The following is a 27,926-nucleotide window of genomic DNA, read 5'->3' as shown; positions in this document are numbered from 1 at the left end:
TTCTGATTAAACTTAATCGTTCAAATAGAAGTCTTAGAGACGGAGAGCACATTTTAAAGAGCAAAAGCTAATTAAACATTAGCCTGCAGAAAAGAAGAATCCTCTTTGTCAACCACTATAATCCTAGGTTTGTTGAACTTGTGCAGTGGCTGCCCTTAACATGCCTGTTTGGAAAGGGCTGTTGATTGCCGATTGAACAGCCCATTCTAAACAGACACATTCAGTACAAGCATTGCACTACTTCAATAAAGCTGTTAATTCACAGAGGCTGGTAGGTGGGGCATCAGAAGGGGCCCAGCAAAACATGTACCTTGGTCTCCAAACAGTTAAAGCGGTGGTGTTTTTATTTGTGTCCTGTATCTAACTGGGGGAGGCTGGGCTGAGGGGTAGAGTATTTGTTCGATCCTCAGTCTTCCCCATCTGCATGCCAAAGTTTCCCTGGGCAAGTAACTGAACCCCTGAATTGCCCCGCATAGATGTCGAATGCAGTAATTGTAAGTCGTTTTGGATAAAAGCGTCTGCCAAATGACATATAATGTAACGTTACTGCGAATTGTGTTCACCTCAGGGTAAGTGCGATTGTGTGTTAAATGCTGATCCTACCTCAGGGTGGATCTACAGTATCTAGGTATCAGTGTTCCAAATGTCACATTCCGCTTCCCCACTGGACTGCTATCATCAGTACCACCCGTGGGTTATGGTTTGGGTTTTCTTTAAAACTGACACTATAGGTCCAGATAACATGGTCTCTTTTGAATCAGAGCATTGGAGTATCCCATTTTTCTGAATCCTTGTCAGTCACCTTTAACCTCTCATTGGGTGTTGTGATTGATTTTACTTTGGTGTTATCCAGTACCCTCAGTCTCCTACTGTTGTTCTATGAGAGGTCTCCTTCCTCTCTGTGAGCCCTGTATTGAGGGTGGAGCAGCAGAGGAGATAGGGTGTGTAGACTATTGGGGGTTGGTTCTGACACTCTAGAAGTATGTGTCTGTGGCTGTCTAGCAGGGACTGGGTGTGTGTTGATTGTGGCCTGTTATTCTTTCCTGCAATGGTGTCGGCTAGTGAGGATGAACAAGGCCAGCTTATGATAAGCTCACACATAAGGAAGTCTTTTAGTGACCAACACCTAGAGAATGATATTTAAAGCTATGGGCCATCATAAACTCCAATAGATGTTTGTATCACTTTGCAGAAATATACCTGTGCTGTGTATCTGTAGGGTCAGGTGACCTGGATCCGATAGGATCTTTTTTTCTTACTATTATTTGTATTATACTTATACTCATACATTTTGTGTGTATTTGTTTTTATTTTCATGTTTCCTTTAAATAAAGTTAAAACAATAACCATGAAAAATAAGTTATGAATTATGTTATGAGTATAAGGGTTTTAAGTGTTTTACATCTTCCTCTGCAACACTGTCTGTGACCAGGTAGGAAGTCAATGTGAATAAATATCCTGTTATGATATTTAAATGCTTAACATAAGTAATTACATAATGGTGCAATCATGTACATGCTATAGTTGTAAAAGTTGTATGTAGAGAGTAGATGATGATTGATGATTCTCCCCATCTGCATGCCAAAGTGTCATTAGTCAAATTACTGAACACCGAATTGCCCCTCATAGAAAAAGTGCTGCCCATAGATGCACTGTATAATTGTGTGTGTGTGAATGGCAATAATCTGTACTGTAAAATGCTTTGAGTGGTCAGCAAGACTAGCACTACTGTCCAGACAATTTATCATTTACCATCTTCTCTGACATGACATTACTGACAGCATTACATTTTCAATGAGACAATGACGTTTGAATATTTTCTTTAATATCCAGTCAACATTACAAGAGCAGCACGTGTTTACAACGAAATAACTCCAAAATAATAATAACAATATTCTAATGTAGCCAAATTCAGTTCTTTACTACCTATTTTTCAGTCCTTTTTAAGTGTCCAGATAAACCCATGTAATGTCACTTAAATGGTATGGTGTGTGTTGATCCAATCGTCTCACATTCAAAAACTGTCTGGAATGATAAATGCATCATCATTGGTTTTGGTTTGGGATGAAATCCAGAAATGTTTCCAGAACATTTATACTGAGATAAAAAAATGCATGAATTAAATATTAGAATATTTAACCTAAACCGATTTCTAAAGCTGTTGCATCTCTCTGTGCATTCTGTTTTAAACATTCATCTTCTCCCAAGCAAATCAAATGCAAGACATAAACACTGAGAGAAACAGCCCCCTGTACTGATGCACAAACCCACTACAATTCACACTTAATAGACAAGCTCTGTGTAATGGTTAGGGCGTCTACAGTCTCTGGTGAGGATGGGTGCTGTAGACTGAGCATAGCTGCTGAGAGCAGATATAAAGGTTGTGGTCAAGAAATCTGTGGTCCCTCTTACATTCATCATTACTGTGCTTACATACAAGGCTGGAGAAACAAGTCACTTTCAGAACTTGAGCCTTAAAGTTTAGTCCTGACTTAGTGAATGCCAACATAACATTAATAACCTACAGTAACCTGCACATAAATGCTTCACCTACTGGCGCTTTTCTGACCTTTTGATTACTTCTATATTTTATTTTTCTGCAAACTCAATCGACGACTGATGAAAGCAATAATTGTTAAGAAAGAAAAAAGGTCAGTCATTGACTGAAGATTTAAAAATTCCTTTGGTTTTTGGGGTAGTTTTTCCTCACTCTCAGGGTTAAGCACTATGAGACCAATTGAGATTTGTGAATAGTTGCTTGATTGATTGATTGAAACATCTTCTAGAACATTTCCAGATGTGCTCCAAATGCACTTGAGCCAAGACCAGCTTTTGTTTTTGTAAAGGTCTTCAGACACCAAGGATGTGATGAATAAATAAAAATTCTCCCCTACAAGTGCCCTACAAGTGCTTTTTATCACAACTATTCATACTTGCAGTGATGCAAATGTGAAACTCTTTCAAATAAGTTTAAAATAGATTTGCACAACCTCATACTTCAGTCATCCAATGATGAAGATCTTGTCATCCTCCTCACTCCATGAAGGAAATTTAGATTTACCACTTTACTGCTCCATACAAGATAATATTTTAGGATGTCTGAAGACCTGCTGAGGATATTAGAGCCTTATCTAAGGAGGCAGAGGACCAGGATCTCACTGACCTCAGAATGCTGTCTGAGGTCAGTAGTTGTGTAGCCTATGCTACTTGAACAGTTTGGTTCATGTATTTTATTATTAATCATGATGCAAAGAATAAAGGGAAAAAGGTACTTTTTTAGAGGAAAAAATGAGAGGCGAGAATTAATCGCATTAAAAGACCAGTGTTAGGTGTGTAAAGTCCTAAAGGGAAACCCTCCCCTGCAGAAACACATGCAATCCTGCTTGGTGGGGAGCAGGAAGCAAACCACAGACAGGACAATACATATCTCAAGAGAGTAGAACCTTTTGTGTAGTCTTCACAAAGTGTTCGGTTAATACATAATTATTTGTTATTTGATGCTAATGCAATATAGTCCTCAGTCAGTGCAAAACAGCTCAGCTGAATATGCAAAAATGGGACCTCCGTTTACAGGCAAGCAATGAATCCAACCTATATGTAGAATGAAGTGCCCAATAATCTATGAATACGTGTACGTGTGGGTCTTATTAAGCCTTTCCTATTTCCCTTAGAACTGAGACAGAAGCACGATCAGTCCTACAGCTCACAGGGGAAAAGCAGAGGAGCTCTCCTACAAAAAGCTAGGATTTGCAACTCCTTCTCTTAAAACTGCTAATTCAGTTTAGGCCGGATCCAATCACACATCTACAGCTTCAAGTTTGTCTGTTCACACCTGGCATTAAAATGCATCCTATAAATAATGATTTAACCCTGTCTGAGTATACAGATTTGTCTGATGATGATGACAAAGAGTTGGGAGGGGCTGAACGAATCGGTGCAGTGCATATATCTACTGAGATTTTTCCTATTTGAGAAACAGACATAACTCATTTCATGGTAATCAGTGTTCAATCTGTGGCGGTGGCCCAAAACACATACCAATGTATGAGCTCTGAGAAGCATAAAAATACAATCAATTCAATTGTAAAATTGTAGTGGGTCAGAAGACATCCGCTGAGTAGGTGGTCCTTCATATGTGGCCTTGAATACATTTGTGTTCATACAGCAATAAAAGCCCCTGAATGTGGTCTGACTGATTGGATCTCAGGACCCATTGAGGAAGCATTTGGGTGCATTCAGACATGTATTTAGGGCTGACCACTGATCAGATTACTCAGGGTGGATTTTCAAACCAGGTCATGTTCATAAACAGAATTTAAATCTGCAGTTGTGTGATAAAGTTGCTAACGTTGGTCATTAAAATAAAATGTGATGCACAAACAGAACGGGTGAATTGATTATAGAGAGACCAGGACAATGAAGATGACGATAATGATAAATTTGCTCCTTATGTGAGCAAGCCTGCTTAACCATTATCCCTGAATATGGGCAGAGGGCGCAGATAACCATGACATCTAGTGGTGGCGTTCATGCTAAGATTAAGATAGAGCCATATCATATCTCTACACTCACTAAAGACTAAGGCAATTAACAAAACTACTCAGGTAAAACCAGTTTGATGAGCTACAGATACCTGAGGGGACTACAGAATATCATCATAGATTCTGAACAGCTGAAAACCAAATCACAATGTGCAACATCAATCTTCTTACAATCCAGTGTTGGTGCATCTACGTCAACAAAAGGCACAAATCACAAATATGCATGTGTTAATGGCTGTTCCTTGCCATGCAGTGGCATTGGATGATTAATGTCTCAGTTTCCTGACAGATCCAAACTACATGAGTCATCTCACCAATCATTTCTTCACCTCTGGATCTAGATCAACAGTCCATGTTGCCACTGTTGTACAGTATGGATTTGAGTTTAAATGAGATATTTGACATTGATTAAACTGTCAGGTCTGGTGTCTACCTCAGGAGAGTCAATGTGCCCTTCGAAGTGTACAACACCTCATGAAATTTAACAGGAATTTTCATTTAATCTCATTACTTCTGGGGGAGGCGGTGGACAAATTCCCCTCACTTGCATGTAGTGTGACTGTGTTTGGGATTAATAAATGTATTGTATCGTATCTTATCTGCCAAGGGTCAAGCTGCAGTGTTATGTTGCTAGACTCAACAATTTGAGCATTTTATTTGTGAAAATTTATGGACGCATTTGCACCACAAGTTTAGATTGTAGCCAATTTCAAGTTGTGGCTGCCAATGGAGGCACACTACTGGACTAATTTCCAATTTTATTTTTAAGTACCATTCATTTACAAACCCACATTTATCAACAAAGGGCCTAGGTTGAAAAATAGTGGAATTCCCTTTTAAGATGAACTGCTAGTGACATGTCTGCAGGAAATTATCCAAACAGATCAGACCAGAGAACAGAAAGGCACTGGTGTCACATGCACAGGCTCGAGTCTGTACCAGAAGTACCCAGGAACTTCTTTGACAAGTCCACTCCGCTGTCAATCTTTAGAGTAACATATTTTACAGATTACAGTCAGTGTCTGACATCACATACCCTCTCAGACTGACTGCAGACCTGAGCTCAGTCTGTCAATGTTGACCAAAAGTGGAAAACTAAACTGTGACTTTGCACTGTAGTAATGAGGTATTCTGGCTTTGGTGATTTCCACCAAGCATTTGGTTACATACAGGGTAGCACTGGAAAACAACAACACTACTGTAAAGCTAAATATTTTTGGCTTTTTAGACTTTTGGTACAAAAATAATATAGTCCGAGCTGAGCATAATAAGAGGGCTAACAGTTTGAGTTGAGATGGACATAGTGAAGAACGCAGTACAAGCACACAGTTGACTTAACACTGGCTTCCTAAGACATACTTCTAGATCATTTCTGCTGTTAGTAAGACATGAAGAGAATTTAAACACTGTTTGGATCACTTAGACTTTTTCTTTTGCAGAGGTATGCATTTATCTGTCCTGGAGTGTTGACGCCTCCTGGAATACATAAGTTCTACATGTTTATCTATTCCATGAGTGCATGTGCAGAACACTCCTACAATTAGTAGAAATCCAAAATGCATATTGGTAAACTGGATTTCTGAAACGCATCCCTGCATTTGTACAGTGCACTGTCTTCAGTCCAGAGACACACTGGTCAGAAGACAAACTCAAAATCTTAACCTTCACAGATTTAACTACTTTGCACTTGACTTTAGATTGTAGAGTAAAGCATTAGAAAAATCCCAAAGATATCACACTTGTATGTCTGTGTTGCAGCTACAGACCATTTGGTTTCAGTGTGTTTGTGCATGTGTGTGTGTGTCTGTGAGACAGCATGAATGATGTGTGCATTGATTGTTACAAGCATAATGTGTTGTTGGTCGTTTTTGTCTTCTGTGTGTTTCTGATTAAATAACTTGTGTGTATCAAGACATATAGCATATTTGGCCTGAAGAAAATAATCCGATAGTTTGTCTGTGTGCGCACATTTAGAGAATCCTGATTGGAATTTGAACGCTGTCTTGGTCTTTAGTTAGCAGGCCCTGGGTCTGCCAATGGCATAGTGTGCAACACCTCATCCAGAAGTTGCAGAGCACGGTGCAGGTGGACTTCCACCCAGCAGGGGGTGTGTTTGATGCTCTGGCGAGGGTAGTCAGGCCCCCAGCCTTTCACAAAGCTGAGTCGCAGGATACACAGTCGCCGGAGATCGTCCACACCGATCCCCGCTGCTGCAGACAGACCTATAATCACATAACATCATGTGTGGTCGAGTTTATGGTCAGTCATACAGAGAGTTCAAGCTCAGTCACCATTAACTAAAGAGCACAGTTACACGCATATTATGTCACAGTTTAGTGGTGGTGGAACAGCACACACACACTAAACACCTGATAAACTTACATGACATCAGATATTTCACAGGTAAAGACCTTATGAAGCTGTTTAGTGAATTTGTTGGAGGCCTATCTCCCTAATGAAAATCCTAACCCTATTGTATGTTTTAGTGATACACAGCGCTGTGCCTCTGACGACATGTGCAGTGTTGAGTGTTCTGATTAGAGCACAGTGATATCACAAATTCTTCAACATCAAGCAAATAGTGCATTTTGTTGATTACTATTTTTATGACAATGTTAGTGTACCAAAAAGAAAAACATAATAATCAACTATAATGTCCCTGTTAGGGACCTGATGCATAATGATAAATATTATTATATTAGATAAAAAATGGTCAATAAAAAGTTCAAACTACCATTTCCAACATCAACACTGAACTTAATAGTTATATAGTTATCTTTACCACAAAGAGCTCTGTCTGTCTTTTGCTGCGGTCTCCTGACAGATGATGTGTAAATGGTAAATACTGTATTTATACAGTGCTTTTCCAGTCTAATCGATCAATGTGGTTTGAGTTGCATTCATTCACACATTCATATAGCTATATGAAGATATATATTTCCTTAGTCTTTTCAAGAACATTTTCTGTAAAAAAAATAGTGAGATTTCTTTAAACCAGAAAACTTAGGAGCTGGATAACTTAGTTCATCCCTAAGTTGCATCTACAGGCTCTTCTCACAAGCGGCTTCAACCTTCTTCAGCACGGGCGGCTGTCACTCAGAGTGGGTTATCCCCTTAACCAGAAGGTCGCAAATTCGTTTGCCATTCCGCATGCCGAAGTGTCTTGGGCAAGATACTGAACCCCAAATTTGAACCCTGTGCCGTTCCCATAGGAAAAGTGCTGCCCATAGATGCACTGTATGAATGTGTGAATAGCAAAAACTGTACTGTAAAGCGCTTTGAGTGTTCATCAAGACTAGAAAGCACAAATATAGATCATTTACCATTTATAGCTTGTATATAAACTTGGAAGCGAAATCTAGAAATGACACAGTACATAAGACTGGACAAAAGCAGGATTTTGTGTGAGGGACACACGTCATATTACTGGCTTTTTATATTCTGGTTACTAATGTTGTGCCATTCATTGTACAATTCTGTATTTCAATCAGGCTTCCATTTATGTATGTCATTATAAAATAAAGTTTTCACAACACTTACTAACTGCAGGTGCAATGCCTCCAACACTGCCTGGACCAGGAATGTTTCCAGCCACAGCAGCTGCCTGTGCAGCAGCTGCAGCCTGAGCCGTTGCTGCCTGCTGCTGCATCTGTCTGTGGCACTGTCGCAGGTCAAACACCTGACCAACACACACGCAGCCTGCATTACAACACCAGAATAGGCCATCTGGAGAGGGTAGTACCATTCATTCTTCAAAACATGGTTGATGCATTCATTCATTCTCAAATTGTCAGCCAATAATAATCATTAATTCTGTGTGTGTGTAAGTGAGTGAGTGAGTGAGGGAGCTGAATTCAGACCTTGATATAGGCTCCAGGATAGATTTTGTGCACCGCATCACCAGGTGCTCGGCCTGCCTCTCTGTCGAGGTAGTAGCTCTGCACAAACACAGCGTGGTCGCTCATACAGCGCATCCACACATCCCCCTCCCCACGACACTCCAGCTGCACGCCTTTACCTATGTGTAACCTATAACACAGAAAGATATCAGCACAGGTGAAATCCTTCATGTATTTTAAAGGTTATTATTATTTCAGTTGGGATTTTTTTTTTTAAATCACACAGCTTGAGGTTTAGTCTGACATAGTAGTGCAGTGAGCAGGAGTTACAAGAGTCTACAGAGTTTGAGAAAGAGCTTCCCTACAATCTCCAATAGATATTTCCTCCTTTAGATTCAACTTCCAAAATTAAATAAATTAAGCCTTTGAGGTTTCAATCAAACTATTGATTTTAAACCTGCAGTTTTAAAAATCATATTCTGAAAGATGAATGTGAAAGCGCTGCCAAAGCCAATAATTTGCAGAATAAACATAGCTCCTTGGGGCAATTGACATGTGGCACTAGTGTCTCCCAAAAGCAGCCAGAGATGAACCACTCACAGCATTAGGACACCAAACATAAATTTAAACAAAACATAAATTGTCCAATAACCATTTCAGGTTCCTCTGTGTCCTCCTGATGTGTTTTTCCTCATGAGCACTATATATTGTAAATACAGACTATTTACCATCTTATCTAATATCAAATCCATTTTTCTGACCATGATGTCATGGATTGTACCTCAATAAAGCCGTTTTCAGACATGACATCTAGAGAATTGGCTACCAAGTTTATGGAGTATCTGGAGAGTTAGGTGCATGTCTGAAAGCAGATTAAGTCATAACTTTTCCAATAATATTGTTTCTTCCAAAAGTTGCCACCATGCACACCCATTTTGTATGTTTACATTTGTATTTATGTTGGATACAAGTCATCTGAAATGTCAAGAAATATTTAATAGTTGAATCAACTAGACTGTATGTAAGTGCACTTCAAAATGAGCTTATATTAAAATATCATGATATTTCATTCTTTTTGGATTATCTCCTATTTAACTTTTATATGGTTATGCGATACTCAGCAGGACACAGGCTGAAAAACATATATACTCTTTGACAAAGGAATCTTTGGAAGTTAGACAACTTTACATCTGGTAACTGGATTTGCTTTGTGTTTCCTAACCCACATTGCTAGCGTTCAGTCACTTTACTTAGCCATGCTCTCTAACATAACAAAGGCATTGTGCATGCGCGACTCACAGCCGTTACGAATTTTTCACAGTAGAATTTAGTATTGAGGAGTCGGAGCGACATTTTATGGAGCCACCTCGTAATTCTCTTTTGCTCTTTATTCTCAATCTTATTCTCTTATTCCGACAATGATTCATTGAAGGAAATTATCATAATTTTTGACATTAATGACACTCAGAGCATGATTGCAAGGCACATGGAACACCATTTGTTGCAGTTCAAGTAGGTTTGCGATACGTATGTCATGTAAGTTGATATCCCAATGGCGATACATTGTCGTCCTGATCACAGCCATCTTAGCTAATATAGCTTGTAAAATACTGATTATGATTGTGAGAGAATTTTTTACCATCCTTATACATTATATCTGTACACCATGAGAAGAATAGAGCCTGTCTCATTCCACACATACTCATTCTATACTTCTATTGTTTCATCCTGGGTCTCTGATGTACATCAAGGTTGCAATAAACCCTTCTGGGTAAGACATCTGTTGCTGCCTCAGTTCTCATTTCACCAGCTTCCAGAAAACCTCCAGAAAACTTCCATCGCAATAAGCAACACCTGGCTCCATGTTGATGGGATGGCTCCTTATGTATCTGACCTAAGAAACCCTGACTGTCATTGGTTCACTTCAGTTAAGGTGTTAGTGCTCAGCCATTGTAGTGGCCTCTTGTTTCGCTGATATGAGTGTTTGTCTTCACCCACCTAGCTCTCTCACTGGCATCTGTGCGGTGAACGTTACTCAGCTGGCCGAGGCAGAAGCGATCGCCTCCCGACGGGTCAACATAACCATCCACAGTCACAACAGGGCAGCTGGAGGGCACCTTAAACATCTCTCCCACCTGAACGTCCATTTCAAAGTAGGAGATAGAGCACCAAAACTCTGGTCCTGCTGTGATAAAAAGATTAAACAGAGTGTGTGACAGACATCAATATACTAAGACGTGCGTACCCTCCACAAATTAAGCAAAACTATCCTGTAAAAATGTTTTTTTGGATCATATCCTTTGGGCCTTGAACTTTGACAGCTCACCACAAAAGTTAATCACCTGATGATACCCTCCCAAGTAACAATCTCACCAAACGTCAGAAAAAATCCAATCATGTGTTGTTCAGTTTGTGAATACACACACACACACACACACCAATAAGGCTTTGATTTCCCGCCAGCTCAAAGGAAAAAATACTAGATTTAAATCAGAATAAACATCATTTAATATTCAGCATAACGGTCTCTAACCTGGATGATTGGCCACAGGAGGGAAAGAGTTTGAGGCGTGATGCTGAGACCCTGAAAAATAGAGAAATGTGTACATCAGATAGAAACAGTAATATATGCAAAATAAGGTTGGTTTGTCAAAAGTATCAATACTGTTTCAATACCATGTGCTTAAAACTACATATTCTCCATTAATTTCACTTAGATGGCATCGTAAAGTACCGAAGCCAATCTACAATGTTGGTATAGTGACAGCCAATGTTTTCAGCATAAAAAGAAACAGGGTGAACATAATTGCTTTGTCAGGACATTTCCCAGAATTAGTGAAAGTTATGTTGAATTATTTTGTTTGGAAAAGGTGCAGGTTCCATAGTACATCAATCAATCAAATTTAATTTTTTGCCCATATTTACAAATCACAATTTGTCTCATAGGGCTTTAACAAGGTGTGACATCCTCTGCCCTTAATGTACATCTTACAGTGATGGTTTGGGTGATGGAGGGGAGGTTGTTGGAGATTACGCCCATTCTGCGGAGGTCCTATGGGAGTGTAGGAGGCTGTGCTGCTGCCTGTCCAAACGGCTGGATTACAGAGAAATAATGAATGATGAGTGTTAACCAATGTACAATACAACAGTTTACATGATTTTTGAATATATATATATATATATATATATATATATATACATACTCACACATATATATGTGTGTGTGTGTCCGTATTTGTTAACTTACTGTGGAAGACAGCCTGGCTCTGAGAGTGTTTATTGCTGCTGTATCCGTTCTTTCCATGTGAGTGAGAAGTAGGTAGGGAGGGTTGTTGGGAATGGGGGGGCTGTGAGGGTTGCTGGGCAGCCTGCTGCTGAGGTAGGGGTTGGGTAGGAGTCGGAGGTCGTGGTGTTGGGGTCATGACTTGAGCCTGTGGGGATGCAGTTTGGAGACGGCCATCACTGTGACCGACCTGTAGTGGCAGCATGGAACCAGAGCAGGTCACTGGAAAGACAACAGTTGAACACATCAGGCCAGACTTAACTATATGAAGTGTGTGCTGCTTTCAGACATGCACTGAACTCCGGAGATCGTCCAAGGAGGTGTATGTGTGGACATACATTTTTGTTCCAGATTCATATAAGGTTAGTGTGACCTTTACCTTTGACCACTGAAATGCAATCCCTTCATCTTTGAGTCCAAGTGACTTATCGAAAGTATATGAAAGACATTTCCTCTAGTCAGTGTTGAGATATCCCAATCAAGAGGCCAAAAACATGACCCTTGACCACTGATATCTAATCAGTTAGTTAAAATGAAAATGTGTGCCAAATTTGAAAGAATTCTCTTGAGATGTTCACAAGGCAAAACAAGGGTTTGAGAGGTGCCGGTGACCTTTGACCATCAATTGTGCAAAATGTAATGAAATTCCCTTAAAGGGACTCTTACCTTTGTTGCATTTTTACACTTTTTTTGGATAAGGTTAAATTGGTATTAATAAGGTAATGACACTCTAAAATGCAAGACAGACCCACCAGGAGTCAAAACAAACAATTATTTCACTCTCATAATATTTAGTGAAAACTTCAACCAATAAAATTCTTCGGACCGAAGGACCTTATTGGCCGACAGACCTGTCTGTTTGCTGCATGGACATGCAGGTTTTCCGTCTGCTTCTTGTGGCGCATTCGGGCCCGCGTCATCAAGGCATGTGAATGTAAATGTATATAACTTACCGAATCCATTGCTTTGGTAAACAAAAACTCACGTGCGTGCGCGGAGGCAGTATTGTAAGTCTGCTTGTAAATAAAGTTTCTTCAAAAAAACACCGCGGATGGGAACGAGGGGGTGGGGCATTGGAGGAAGGCGGGATGATTTGAATGTGCTGTAATTCTCAAACGCAACAAAGGTAAGAGTCCGTTTAAGACAAGCCTGATAAATCACATTCACAGGAACGTAAGGTCACTGTGACCTTGACCATTGACCTCGAGGCCCCAAAATATGATCACTTCATCTTTAAGTTCAAGTGAATGTTTGTACCAAATTTGAAGAAATTCCCTAAAGCTGGTCTTGTTCAGGAAAAACATATATGGTGAAGTCATTGTGACCTTGACCTTTGGCTACGAAAATGAAATCCAAGTTCAAGTTAGTTTTTTTTTTTTAAATATGAAAGGATTCCTCAAGGCGTTGTGGAGATATCACATTCACAAGGCAAACAATTTGCTTTGAGGCCACCGTAACCTTGACCTTTGACCACCAAAATCGAATCAGTTGATTCCAAGTGAATATTTGATTATAATTTGAAGAAATTCCCTTGAGGCATTCATGAGATATGTCATTCACGAGAATGGGAGTGACGGACAGACAACCCCAAAAAAATAATGGCTCTGGCCACTGACTGCCCGCTCAGAGGCCTTAAAAACAAAAAAAACAAAAAAAACATGTCTCTGGATGACAAAGCGGAGCCACACACATAGAAGACACAGATGAAGATCTCGAGAGAGTTTTTCCGAACGACATGTCTGAAAAGTCTTTGGAGTGCACTGTACAACAAATGTTTTGTTCCGTCAGTCTGTCTGTCTGTCACACAGTCTCAAGAATTTAGCAATTCAATTAACCTAACTACCCGCTAAATTTCATTTAAGCTGCACCAAATTAGATACATTTAATCCCGTAAACATGAATTTACTCTTTCAGTATCAAAATTTTTTTTGAAAATGCCAAAGTTATTGTGTAAAGCAGGGGTCTTCAACCTTTTTCAGGCCGAGGACCCCCAAACTGATGGAGAGATAGAGCAGGGAACCCGCACTATATATATTGTATAAAATTGTGTTTTATATTAAACTGCGCTTAGTGCCATGTATAAACATAACTACCCTGATATTGTGCATTCAATACTAAGCTATTCAAATAATACACAGGTTCATATATTCATTTTTATTTTAAATATGTGCAAGGTACAGGAGCTGCAGTGTGTGCATTGCTGACTGAAAGATAACGTCTTCTGCCTCCAATTATCCAATTTCGCTACAATATGTAGGATTCATTTGAATGTGTATTTAAAGACATTAAAATTTGTGGAAAAAAAATTGAAAATTAAGAAAACATACAAAATTGTCTAATCAACCAAACATTCCACGAACCCCCTGCAGTACCAGAACCCTAGGGGGTCCGCGGACCTGTTGAAGACCTCTGGTGTAAGTATCAAACAAGCTCAGATGAAAACATAACATCCATGATAGATGTAAATGAGGAGCTGACCTTTAGGTGAAACAGGCAGGTTAGTGTATCTGCTGACAGGTGGGGGTCCAAGGGGCTCAGACGAAAGCTGTTGGGGAGGCAGGGGTTGACCATAGTGGTCTGGAGGAGGCAGCTTCAGGGCTGTTTGATGGTCAGACAGAGGCATGCCAGGTGGAAGGTCTATCTGTATACAGTCATGGATGTATTCCTCTTTGATGAGGCCGATTGGTGCAGCTGCAGGAAGTTTGGGTCAGAAAGGTTTCAAAAAAAGTTTCAAAAGTTTATTATGAATATTTACAGTAATTTACAAGCATGCACAGACATTCAATGAATACAGCTCAAATTGAATGTTATAGCTATATCTGGATAGCATGACTATGTAGGTTGTAAATTCTCCTTGCCCCACATAAGCCTTTTCCTCAATCTCCTCAAAAGGATTCTTATTTTGTAATTCTAACAAAGTATAGGATTGACCAACTATAATTATGAATTCAATCCCCCAGTATTCCATGTGTCGAAGTTTCTTAGGGTAAGATACGGAACCCTAATTTGCCCCTAAAGGCTGTGCCAACAGTGTGTGTTATGAATGATAGATGCTCTGTATGAATGTGTGTGAATGGCAAAACTGTACTTTACTGTAAAGCATTTTGAGTGGTCATCAGGTCTTGGAGAGACAATATAAAATACAGACCATGACCACACCAAAGGAGAGTAGGATTAGACAACTCAAAGCTGAAATGCTAATCTACTCACAGTGAATTGCTACTGCTGAGCGAGCGCTGTACACATTTCTCTCCTACAGCTGAGTGGCCACATATTACTATATAAAGTCCTATTATATCATATTTTATTCATACTGTTTTCAGAGCAGCAACAATAATATTCACAACAGCAGAGACACTATTATTTGTATTATGTCACTGAAAGCAAATCTAAGATGTCAGTAAACTAAATTATTTCCCTGAGTGAAGTTTAGAGAGAAAGAAGAACAGAGACACAAGTCGATATCAGCCCTTCCTCCTGTCCTCTTTCTTCCTTACTGTGCTGCTGCTGTGATTCAGTGTCTGGAGGTACCACATGTGGTCGTGGTGGTGGGTTGTCTCACACAGTAGTCAGGTTTATAAGAGTTCAACAGATTCATTAGAAACCAACATAACAATAGAGCAATAAGCTACTAGTGTAATTTCCGTGTGGTGGGTTAGGGTATGTAAAACATGTTGCCTGCAGCCCGTGGACCAAGCCTTTTGAAAATATCCCTTTTCTACATGTTTGTTGAATAGGTGGTTTGATAAAGTTTTAAATTGACCTTTTACTTTTATGCAACAAAAATTATCAAGCACTGTTGTTGTCAACCCAAGTTAATATCACTTCACCTGGTGCCCTGTGTCCACCACAGCATTTCTCATCATTCTGAACCTACTCCAAAGAGTATCTTTAAGAAACATAGACATGACATTAAGATCATTCCCTTCTCATTGAAGGGAATGATCTACCTTCGTCACCTGCTAGAGTCGCACATAACAAACCCCACACTTGGAGCGATGCGCTCGCAGTACCACAGACTGTATGAATTCCCCTATGTTTCTTTGATTGTGGAAGTTACTTGTAGACAAAGAATAAGGCTAAAACTGTCATACACACAATGAGAATATATGTAAATACCGTATTATATTGGCCTTTAACGTCCTGTGGCCAATTACAAACCTAATGTACTTTGCACAATCCATTCTCGAGTGTTTATTTACAATGTATAGCACAATCCTTTCCCTGGTGCTTATAATATTTTTGTATAATTTTTCCTATTTTCCAATTTTTTTAATATATACTTGCACAAACACACCAAAGCAATTTCCTTGTATGTGTAAACCTTCGGGGCAATAAACCCTGAATCTCATTCTGATTAATGTAATGAAGATGTAACTAAATTATGGTCAGATCCACTCCCCAAATGATGATTATAAAAACATTAATTTACACATTCTCACAATCTGTGATTTTTGGCCAGCTATCCTTGTCCTACATTAAGCAACTCTAACGGTGTTGCCTTTAGCCTGGATAACGTGTTTGTACTACGTATATTTTCTTAATAGTTTGTCCCTCGTCTTTAGCAATATATCACTTGTCCATGACAGTGATTGGTCATTTGCAGTGAACACCTTCCCTTTTATGTGCATGCGCCAATATCTAGATCAGGAAAACAAGGTTGACTTACCAGGTTGATAACCAACTCGTGGGACCTCTTAGCCTGACTGGGCTTGTACGGTTAAATTAAGCTGGATAGAAAGATTGCCTGGGTTTGTTGAACTCACTTTGTAATAAAGGCCCCAGGTTACTGTTTGACCCTCATAAGTAACTGGCTGGAATGCAATGAGTAGTTGGCTATGTGGCCGACAGTTGGCACATGTGGAAAGCAGTGGGTCTGTCCCTGTGTTTGCACTTAGACTTGACCATAACAATACTTGAGTGTTGACATGACAATTAACCTGAATGAAGCCATGATGTGATTCTGTAGACTCTACAGTATAGAGTCTTACTCACCTGTGTTTTGAAGGCTGAGACCAACTGTTAGAGAAGACAGAGAAAACAAAGATTTACTGTAATATGTAAAATGAAGCATCAGCTTGTTAAACTATACTTGCTTTTATCTGTAAATTATCAAATTATCACAGAGATTGTAAACCCCACTCAGAGTTGTTGAGAGTATGAATCTGACCTACCGATGCCTGGAGACACTACCCTCTCATAATGGTAGGGGTTGACACACACATTGTCATACTTCAGGTCAAAGGCATACTGGCAGAACTTGACATGCTTGAGTTCATTCTTGTGGAGGTCAGGCCAGCGCCACAGCCTTGCATAAATCACATGAGGGAAACCTTTCCTCCCAGCCACCTGAGGAGAGAGCACAGCATCATTACAAGTGTTACAATAACAGTCTTATTGACTTTATCATTCATCCATCAGTGGACTGTATCTTTTAAGATATTCTGTGAACTCTCAGATGTCTACCAGCTGTCTGTCTGAATGCTTAGGACACAACGAACAAATAAGGTTTCCGCAGACTGCCATAGCTTGGGCAAGATGGGGAACCACCGGCTTTCTTCTTAGTGGACAACTAACCTCCTGAGCTACAGCTGCCCCTTATGCAGTTTATCCTTTAAAAAAGTAGTGGTGTCTGTCTGTTGTGCTGAGTAACCTCTTGTGTTACTGATAAAACTTTTTGTGCCATGATTTTTTGCAAATCATTACTTATGTGTGATGGAGAAAGACTGTTTTGAAAGATATGGCCTGATTGGGCAGCACCAGCGAGCACACACAGACTTTATAGCTTCTATACATGTACTTCATCAGCCGAATCATATAATTGTTTGTAAAATTACACATACTGTGCAGAACCTTGCTTTTTTCTTGATATTAGGGCTGATTAAAAATTTGCACAGTGTGTAGTGTAAACATTAACATGTGTAAGTCACTTACTGCATAATACCGTGTTGGGAACAGTGTTTATAATTTAGGGCTAAGAGCTAAGTGTTACAACGTGTAAATACAATTGTTATAAATAAAATGGTATGCATATTTAAAAATAAGATGTTAATTTTATGTTCTGTTGCACACAGTCCTTATTGTTAACAATCTGTCATTTTTTACACAAGAACAAAAATTCGGAACAACAACATACTGCTGCTCCTATGGGGCTTCGGTAAGTCATAAGGTTCAATAGTCACTCAATGCTTTTTTTGAGTTAATAGACAAACACTCACTTTATTATACTATTGACAGATTTTGGTAGTATTCAATGACGTGTTCACACTGGAGAATGACCAGAGGAAATTTTGTTAGGTACTGCTCGAGGTCTGCTAGTAAGTTTTTTCTCTCCACAGTCAGCAAAGTGCTTGCTCATTGTGGGAACTGTTGGGTGTAGTGGGGTGTGATCAGTGTTGGCTGCAGGAGGAAGAGAGTGGGGATGTGGATCTGGGAACAGTACCATAGAGGGGGTTTGATTGTGCACAAGTGTTTGCTAATCACTCTATCCCTTTTATCAGCAGTAGCGTGCTGGGACTGAGGAGGGTTCCAAAGAGGGCGAAGAACCGCTCAGAGAACTGTGTGTGTGTATGTATGTATGAGAAATAGTCTGCAAAGCCTTAATAATAAATCCCAAGCTAACCTGTACCTCAAGAGTCTGGCGCTTCATTGACGTGGAACCTGTGGTATACAGTAGCTACTGTAAATTGGGTTTCTCTATCATTTTTAAGGTCTTGACCTTCTATGTAAAGTGCCTTGAGATAATGCATATTATGATTTGGCATTATACAAATAATATTGAATTGGGAAAAATCCATGACATCATCTTTAACTTGATCCAACACCAAACATAAATCCATTGTGTATTTATTTACTACAACCAGTGACAGAAATAATCTGGTTCTTATCGATGAGTGTTTGGTGAACATTTGTCAGTGTGCATTTAAGCAGCCCTTCAGTCCAAAAACAGCTCTGCATTGAAACAATGCAGGAGACTCTGTTGGTGTAGTTGTGTCCTTTCAGGTACCATTAGACATGAAACAAGATTAAGGATGCTATAGATTCTGAGCTGTTTATGATGCTGTCATACAGGTCTTTACAAGTCCAGTCATCAATTCAGCACAAATCCCGAAGCCTTTTTCAGATATGACCTCTGGGGAAAATCCGGAGAATTGGCGACGTAGTATAACTAGTCTTTGCCTTTCACAAATGCACAACACAGTGGGAGGTTCTCTGCACATACTCATTTACAACAGCAACAAATCCTCTCCATTATTCAGCCGAGAGATTTTGATTACAGCACCGCACCCCATCACCCTTGTCAGCTCTTATCACCACAAACTCTCTAGACATCATTGTTGGTGTCTTCTACTATGTCACCGGTTTTTGCGTCATCAACCCCTCCACCCGCACGCCAGTGCAATCCAGTAAGGAATAAACTGCTGTGTTTACACATCGGACTCTACTGGATTTCTACTGACTTTTTACTTGGAGGTCAGGCAGACAAAGTCCACAGAGACTACGGAGTGTCTCACTTGGACAGAGAAAATACAGAGGTTCTGCAGATTCTAGTGCATGTCTGAAAGCAGCTCTCGTGAAAATCATTTAATCCTGTGTCACCACGACCATAGCGTAAAAAGTAAAAATTGCGTTTACATAAAGGTTTGGTTGATGCATCGATGTAAATGACAGATGTTTTTCAATTTACACCTGACCTACCTTAAGCTGCTTGCAATCATGCACTGACATTGTGCAGAGGGGCTATTTATGAGAATGCAAATGTCCGAGTGAGAGGCACTGGACTTACTCTGGAGTTTCTCCTGCCATTCCCCTAGTAAAACAAAATTGTACAAAATACATCAAAGCCATCCTTAATGAGAAAAAGAGGACTTTCAGCATTATGAATATATATATATATATATATATATATATATATATATATATATATATATATATATATATATATATATATATATATAAGCTCGACGTAACAAAGACATAGGAGCTGGTTGTGGATCTGAGGAGGGTCAGGACACCGGTTACCCCTGTTTCCATTCAGGGGTCAGCGTGGACATTGTGGAGGAGTATAAATACCTTGGAGTGTTCATAGACCATAAGCTGGACTGGGCTAAGAACACTGATGCCCTCTACAAGAAGGGCCAGAGAAGATTTCCTGAGAAGACAGAGGTCCTTCAACATCTGCCGGACTATACTGAGGATGTTTTATGAGACTGTGGTGGCCAGTGCTCTCCTGTTTGCTGTTGTGTGCTGGGGCAGCAGACTGAGGGTTGAGGATGCCAACAGACTCAACAAACTGAACCGCCATTGACGCTGTGGGGGTGGAGATGGATCTCTGATGGCAGTGTCAGACAGGAGGATACTGTCTAAGTTATACGCCATTGTGGACAATGTCTCCCACCCTCTCCATGAGGTGCTGGCCAAAAAAAGGAGCACTTTCAGTGCAAGACTGAGACCACCAAATTGCACAACAGATTGCCAAAGGAAGTCATTCCTGCCTGTGGCCATCCAGCTATACAACTCCTCCCTCTGATTGTCAGACACTCTGAGTCAACAGACTGGACGCATTACAATGCCATTTTTGCACTTAGTAGTCAATGTACAGAATGCACGTATTGTATATATTTCATTTTTTATTTTATTTTATTAGTTAAAATTTGTATATGCTTATATTTCTACTCTTGCATGGAGCTATTGTAACCAACACAAGTCCCCCCTTTGATCAATAGAGTATTACTGATTCTAAATATAGAATTATATTGAATGTAAAGCAAATAAAATACAAAAACATAATAAGCCTGCTTATGAGAGGAAGACTGACCTGCAGCCGTCCATCCAGTGTCCTCTGGATGGTGACGCACTTGCTGGGATGGACACCATTGGTGGTAATGGCAGTGATGAGTGAGTCCAGCTCATCCTTCTTCTCCTTCAGTTTCTTCACCAAGCTTTCGATGGCACGTTTGGCGAAGCCCTCGTTCTCTCCACCCTGCCGGTGGCACATGAGGCTGTGGACGATGCTGAGACAGGCATCATTGCTGCTTGGAGGGTTCACTGACATGATGCTGCTACCACAAGACACAAGAGGAACACTCCATATGCTTAATGAACATATACATAGACATGCACAGCAACAATAACAACAACAATATATCTATTTAAATATATTTAACTAGTTTTTTTCTGTTAGATAGTATGGACAAACATGATGGTCACCAGTTTGGAAAACTGAAAATTTATGAAAAGGGATATGTGATGCTGGATTTAAACACTGGGAAAATAAAGGAAGTAGAGGAGATACTAGTCCAAACTCGAAAAACTGTGTTCAACATAATAGACAGAGAATAAGTTCATGGAAAGTTTAACACAGAAAAAAGTGTGTGTGTGTGTGTGTGAGTGTATGTGCGCGTGTGTGTGAGAAGGAGAGCGAGAGAGAGAAAGATACATTTTGTGTGTCACTGTAAGGATGAGAGATAGAGAGGTTGAAAGAGTGGAGCCAGGAATGGTTTGGTGAAGCAATGCATATAGCTTTACAATGAAACATGATTTTACTCATTTGTTAATATGTCAATTTTGCATATTTATTCACACAAAGAAATAAATGTGGCCACATGTATGCCAGAACAGCTCAAAATATGGTCTGAGTGATTGGATCACACAAGACAGATAGTACCTGGTTTGAACAGGGTCTATGATATATACAGCATGTGTGACTAGAGCAGAATGTGTCACATCTGCGACTACAAGCAGATGACTTTGGCAGAAAGGTATTCTCAGGTTTGTGTCTTTCAGACAGTCACCCAGAATTAGGATAGCCAAATCAATAATTTACTTCACTTGTTTGAAACAACACACATAAGTCTGCATTAAAGAAAACAACACAGGAGAAAATAAAATTATCCTCAATCTGTGGCTGTTGCCTCATCCCACTAGAGGGAAACCTATTACGTCACTGGAAGCTGAAGCACAAGCAGGCAGTAGCATGTCAGCAGCCGGTCAGCGACCTGTTGCTGTACTGAAGTAAACTAAAGATGACCACCGTGGCGAAGACCGAAGTATCAAACATTGTAGAAAATGAAAAGGGTCAGAGTGCTCTTCGGCAATATTGGCCAAGGCAAATTCTCAAGGAAATGTGAAAGACTATAACAAGTCAATGTGTTAAAGGACTAGAGGAAGACACAACACAAATTTAGCTAAACATTAGACGACCGGCACCCTGACCTTTTCAAAGAATTTTGAGAGGTCATGTTGTGTTAGTATGAGTTAATAAGTGTCATTATTGAAAGCCGCGTGAAATATGATGCTGTGATGTTATGCAGATGAGCTCAAGAAAATTCTCTGAAGCGACCAACTGTTGCTTTAACAGATATCATTAACATTAACTATCATTAACATGATCTTTTTACCCCAAAGCCCAACTAATATTAGCTCAGTAACATCTCTTCTTGTATGAAGTTTTGTGACTGCTTCATTTTTCTCACACAGATACACTCACTTCACTTCCTGCAACAAACCTGCAAGTCTGCATCACATACTTGGGGGAGGGAGTCAATACAAATCCGAATAAATATAAATGTTTCAATAAGTAAAAGTAAATACAATATTTAGAATTAAAAGCACTCAATTTTGAAGACAAATCTCACCTAAATGCTCCCAAATAACACCACTTGTTTAGGCCAACCTTTGGTCACAGGCATTATTATCAATTTTCTCTTTCTTTTTGCAGACTGGCCACTGTTTTTAATCAATTCCTTTTATTAGTTAACTAAAAAAATGTTTGTGGCTAAAATTAAAGATATTACAGGAACAATATTGCTCAACATAACAGAACCTATTTTTTGTTAATTGTGGTATCAAAAGCAGTATTGAGTATCATTTTTTGAAACTAGTATGATATAGAAGTCTAACATGTTGGTATTGTACAACCTTACCCCAGACCAATTCAATTTCAAAAGTCCTCACTCTTCGATTCATTTACAAGTTAAGATAGCACACTCTGTGCCTATCCCAAGATGAAAATGAAAACTAGAACATTGAAAATAAGTCCTGATCCAGCGAGATTCAAAGCATGTCCATAAATCCCTGTATCTATGTGGCAAAATAATATATAACTAAGCCTACCATTTTATTCTCTTATCTCAGTTATAATATAGTTACTAAAGAAGCATGTTCACAACTGCAAGCCAAATCGAATCAACATAAAGTTTAAACCTGTTTGGTTGCATAGACAGCTACCAAACCATCATCAATGCAGGCCCAATCTTTGTTCTTGCAATCATTCATGCAGTCATCTTAATATTGCCACAATTGCCATCTTGCTTACAGTTTTTGTCATGTGAAGGTACCCTCCCACCATTTGCATATGATCTTTTTCATTTGTGTTTCCTATCATTTTATAAAAAATGTTATGTCAAATAATACTGTGCGGTTTTACTTTTTACTTTCAAAACCTTCCTTTCAAAATTCAATCTTTGACTTTGAAATCCAGAAATATCATGTACCAAAGAAAATATAACAGAAGAGGACTAGCAGTAACAACACATATCCTGATTAGAAGGAAGCACCAATCACTGTTGGCAGGCAGTGATGCAAAATGCAGGAGATTAGAGTGCTGCTGTGAATCATCAGAGAAGTGAAACCAACCATTGTAACCTGGAGCACCTGGAGACTCTCCTCCTGTTTTTGAAGACTGATATTGCTGTATTTTAGTAGGAGTATTGGGAGCAAAAATACTGTCTTGCTTACCTGGTATTAAGTTGGTCAGCCAATGAGTGACCAGAAACTTCATTGGCATCGTGATGGCCCAGCTCTGAATCAGTCCCTGTTGGTAGAGCAGGTAGATTAGAAACTAGTGGATGCTAGTTAGGTGTGCTGCACACATCTAAGCAGTGGGGGTAGTACAAGTGTTTAGATCCTTTATTACCACGATTCAAAATCTTTACTCCAGTAATTGAGTAATACAGCTGTGAGAGACAGATTCCAAACAACATAGTCTAAATCCAACAAACAGTTAACTTAAATAAAAATGTTAATACAACCATGCAAATAACAAATGCCATAAGCATTTTGTCTTCTGCCAGCACAACAACACATTACAGCCATAGACTGTATATAAAGTTGGTCAACAGGATGGGATGCTCCCAAAAAGTAAAACCAAAGTAAATGGTCTGTATATATATTGCCCTTTTCTAGTATTGATGGCCACTCTTAAGTGCTTTACTGGTCAGTTACCATTCACCCATTCTCACACAATCATACACTTCCTCTATGTGCAGCGCTTCCTCTATCATTCATCACTCATCATGCAAGCACAGCTGTCAGGGGCTCAGAAGCTTGCCAATGGGCCACTTTGGCACGCAGAATGGGGGAGGCTGGGATCGAACTGCCCACCCTCTGGTTAGTGGACAACCTGCTCTACTCTTGCCCCTCAGCCTTGGTCACCACCTGGTGGCTGGCTGCAGTGTAGGTCATAAATCCTGACTCCTTTATGTCCCTTGTGGAAGGGACAAGGACCAAAATAAAAAGAAATTTTCTGAAAGATGGTGTCTGTCATTTTTGTGATTTCTTATAACACTGGTGTATGCTCAATTGTTCATGTTTCTGAGAAGTTTGGTTGAAATTCGTTATTTGATGTTATAAACAGTGTGAAATGTCATAGCTGAGACTGACAGTTTGATTGGTCAAACAAAATTCGCTACCTTGGCACTTCGAATGCGCAAGATGGAAATGGTTGTATTCAGGAAATTTTGGCTTTGTTTCTGGATAGGGAAAGGAATTGGAGATGTGTCGTACAACGTTATATAAAGTCTATGAATATGACATGACCACATAGGATATTCTTTCTGGGAACAAGCTCAAATCCGTATCCACTGTATGCTTCTGAGGATAGTGGGGGCTGCAATGTCTCTGACACCGTTATTTTCTAGGTCTGGGCCTGAAAACAAAAGCTTCATTCTTCAGGCATTCTGAAATAAATAAATTGCCGTTAGGCTCAAAATCCAACTCTAAAGATATAATCCAAACTTTATGAAGGTCCACAAGACATATACCGTAAATGTGTTTTAGCATTATCACAAAAAATTGACTAAAAGCATCAACAGTAGCAGAGTTTTTGTTTTACTGAATGGCTTGTCTTTTTACCCTTATTATATATATTTACCTTATCATACGTATTACAGTGATGGGATATTGTTATTATATCTTAAATGCAAACAACATTTAAATGGAAATCCATGTCTATTTCGTCCTGTCGTATAGATCTATATGCAGTGACTCTCTCCGTGGTGTGTGTACTTTGGATTTTCATTGGAAATGATTCATGCATAAGTCTGCTTTATTCAGACAACTTTAACAGAGAGAGAGAGAGAGAGAGAGAGAGAGAGAGAGAGAGAGAGAGAGAGAGAGAGAGAGAATGGTCATTCTGAATCATGCAGCCACCACCAGTAAGAAGCTGTTCATTTTAGAATCATATCTCCCAAGCATGTTTGCTTGCTTTCCACAAATCATCTGTTCATCATACAGGTCCAGACCTCTCACACTTCTAAAACTTCCATCAGTGCTATGAGAAAGGAAAACCGTGGCACGCTGTCTGTTACATGTCTGTCTGACACAACCTGAGCGGTTTCCAGGCCAATACACTCACCTCCCTGACATCCTACATCGGTGAACATGCGTCACGCAGTTCGCTGTCTGAGCAAGTACCAGCTCATGAAATACATTTACACATCTCCACGACTCATTCATCTGATTCGTTCCAGTCCATCAAACGCCAGGAAGTGAGAACAACATATGGACCGTGACAATGAAAGAGTGAGACAGCCGAGAGCATTTGTTGCGGATACAAGCAACAATTTAGCAAAGCTAGTGGGACTGACTTCCCCCCGGATTCTCGGTGTCTCGGTTGTTTGGTCTTGTCGTGATAGTGGTTAGAGCGGGAGACCGACGGGACGGAGATAAATAGCTTGTACTTACACATGAGCCGGAGAGGGGAGGAGAAGTCAAACAGACAGACCTCGGAGTCTCCGACAGCTCCCTCCGTACTGTCTGTGCTGACCGCAGCTGCCGTGTGTGTTTACACTCCTTTGTATGAGCCCTGTGTGGGGCTCAGTGTTCACACGACAGATGGCTCTCAGATATCCTCGGATATAACCGGCTACTGTTTATTTCTCATATGTTTGTACTTCGCGAGCTCGGTGTTCGCTGCTGTATTATCATAACGGCCCCGCTGTCTCCTCGCGCATCCTGCCCGTTCCTCACGCGCACGCCACAATAACAATAGAGGAGAGACGTTGTGCTCGCCAGCGTCTCGACATGCTGCAACCAATAGATAGTCAGGTTTCACAGGGGCTTCCGCTGCCGGCCAATCATGAAGCGACTCTCACAGCAGGGCCGCGAACCAGGGTCTGTCTGGTTCGGCTAGATTGACAGGCCAGCGAGACTGTTTCTTTAAGGTGGCGCCGCTGAGATTAGCGCCCCCAACCACCCCAAAACACACACACAAACACACACACACTCGCGCGCACACTTAAATAATATCAAGCAACACTCTTTTGGGAACAAGTTAACGAAAGCAAATTAAGTGAAAACTCTCAGTTTGCTGAACATGAGTTTAGGGGAAACTCAGTTTTATAGTTTTTATTCCAGACGGAGGGAGATGACTCCGACTCAGAGTCAGTTGTTGGTCCGTCTCTGCTCAGACCCGGTATTAACATCTCTGGTGATCCCAACATACAACCATCAGTTCACACTTGGCATTAGAAGTTGTCTCAAAATGGGTCTCCAGTGATCACATGTGATCAGACCTCACTCTCCCAGTTAAAATACAAATAAAGACATTAACACACACAAGTTATTTTTGATTGCTGTTGATTTAATTTATTTATTAATTGATATTACATTTTTTTTTTTTAAAGATACACCTTTAACAGGTTATGACATCAAGTTTATTTCATTAGGCTGGGGTTCTTTATTAAAATAATTACCGACCTTCAGGTGTCCTGTCCCCTTTGTTGGCACAACGAACACTAAAAGTTGAGCCATGTATCTTCTAAGTAAGTTCTAGTTCATCCTTTCTTCTGGTGTGGTTAGAGAACGTCTTTATAATTTCAGAAAGGTAAGATATGTTGATCTATAGCAGAAGTCAAAATTGCTTAACATTTCCTTGATTACCCAAATTCACCCTAGAGGAAAAACAAGGTAGTAAGTGTTGCATATCAGCAAAACAGTGATGCATATAACACCAAACTTCTTACAGTTGTTCCTCTTTGAGCGGTGTGGCTCTGTGCAACATTTGGTGCTAATCAACCACTTAATTGGTTATTTTTACTTTAGGTCCATGCTAATTTAAGACATTTTGAATCATCCTTAGCTTTTTGTACTGACTAAAACTCATATTTTGAAATTTATTTATAGTCTTAGACAAACCAAATCAAAAACATCGTTCTGTAGTTTTAGTTGACGAAAACACCTGACATGTTTGACAAATTACAACAGACGACTTTCAAATTAAATTTCCTCCAACAGATTCAAAAAATGTAAATGCACCACCTTCGGCTAATACAAAGCACTCTCACTTTTGCAATTTGAGTCAATAAGAAATTGACCCCAAAAAAGAGAACTCCCTAAGAAATCTAATATTTCCACAAAAAAGAGCCCCATACAACAGCCTAGTAAAATATCCTCCTCTTATAATGATGAATAAATGGTTGTTTATATTTCTCCAAATGGTGTATTGAGCTGCACTGATGGAATAAGCTAGGAGTAAGTCAAAGCATCAACACTCTCAGATACTCTTAAACCCCTAAATCCTTGATTTACTTTTTTCATCAATATCCATGAATTATACTCTTGGAATCAAAGAAAATATTGTAAAACACTTAATTCAAAATGTTGAATCCTTTTTCCCCCAAAAAATTGAAATGTTCTTTCCTGACCTAAAACAACGACCTTCCGGAAATTTTCATGGTAATCCGTCAAGTAGTTTTAGCATAATCCTGACAAGAAACAAGCAAACACAGAAATACTGATAAAAAAACATAACGTCATTAGTGGAGATGAAAATCTATATTGTGTATTCTGTAGCAGTGGCAACAAATACATCAAATCAATGTGTGTAAAAACGTAGTCCATTATGAAAAACTGCAGCAGGTAAAAGGACTATGTAGGCTGTCCTCACTCTGTTGATAATAAAGCACCAAAACCAGGATAAATCAAAGTCTCATCAAAGATCAACATTTTGTGCTTCTGACCTTTATTTTGTGGGGTGCAATA

General features: G+C 39.7%; 1 protein-coding gene across 1 annotated transcript; it reads right to left on the bottom strand.

Moving 5' to 3' along the window:
- Positions 1–1,803: 1,803 nt before the first annotated feature.
- Positions 1,804–25,866, bottom strand: smad10a (SMAD family member 10a). The gene is made up of 13 exons (XM_061093156.1): positions 25,629–25,866; positions 23,403–23,478; positions 20,482–20,725; positions 16,838–17,012; positions 16,659–16,682; positions 14,142–14,354; positions 11,628–11,885; positions 11,373–11,474; positions 10,914–10,964; positions 10,379–10,565; positions 8,402–8,570; positions 8,082–8,220; positions 1,804–6,763 (listed from the first exon to the last, which is right to left on the bottom strand). Exons 1-13 carry the CDS (start codon positions 25,630–25,632, stop codon positions 6,552–6,554), a joined length of 1,854 nt encoding a protein of 617 aa, XP_060949139.1. The 5' UTR covers positions 25,633–25,866; the 3' UTR covers positions 1,804–6,551.
- Positions 25,867–27,926: the final 2,060 nt, after the last annotated feature.

This window comes from Limanda limanda, chromosome 19 (genome assembly GCF_963576545.1).
Source record: "Limanda limanda chromosome 19, fLimLim1.1, whole genome shotgun sequence".
Classification (NCBI taxonomy): Eukaryota; Metazoa; Chordata; class Actinopteri; order Pleuronectiformes; family Pleuronectidae; genus Limanda; species Limanda limanda.
Note: the sequence above shows the minus strand (reverse complement) of the source record. Positions and strands in the feature narration are given on the sequence as shown.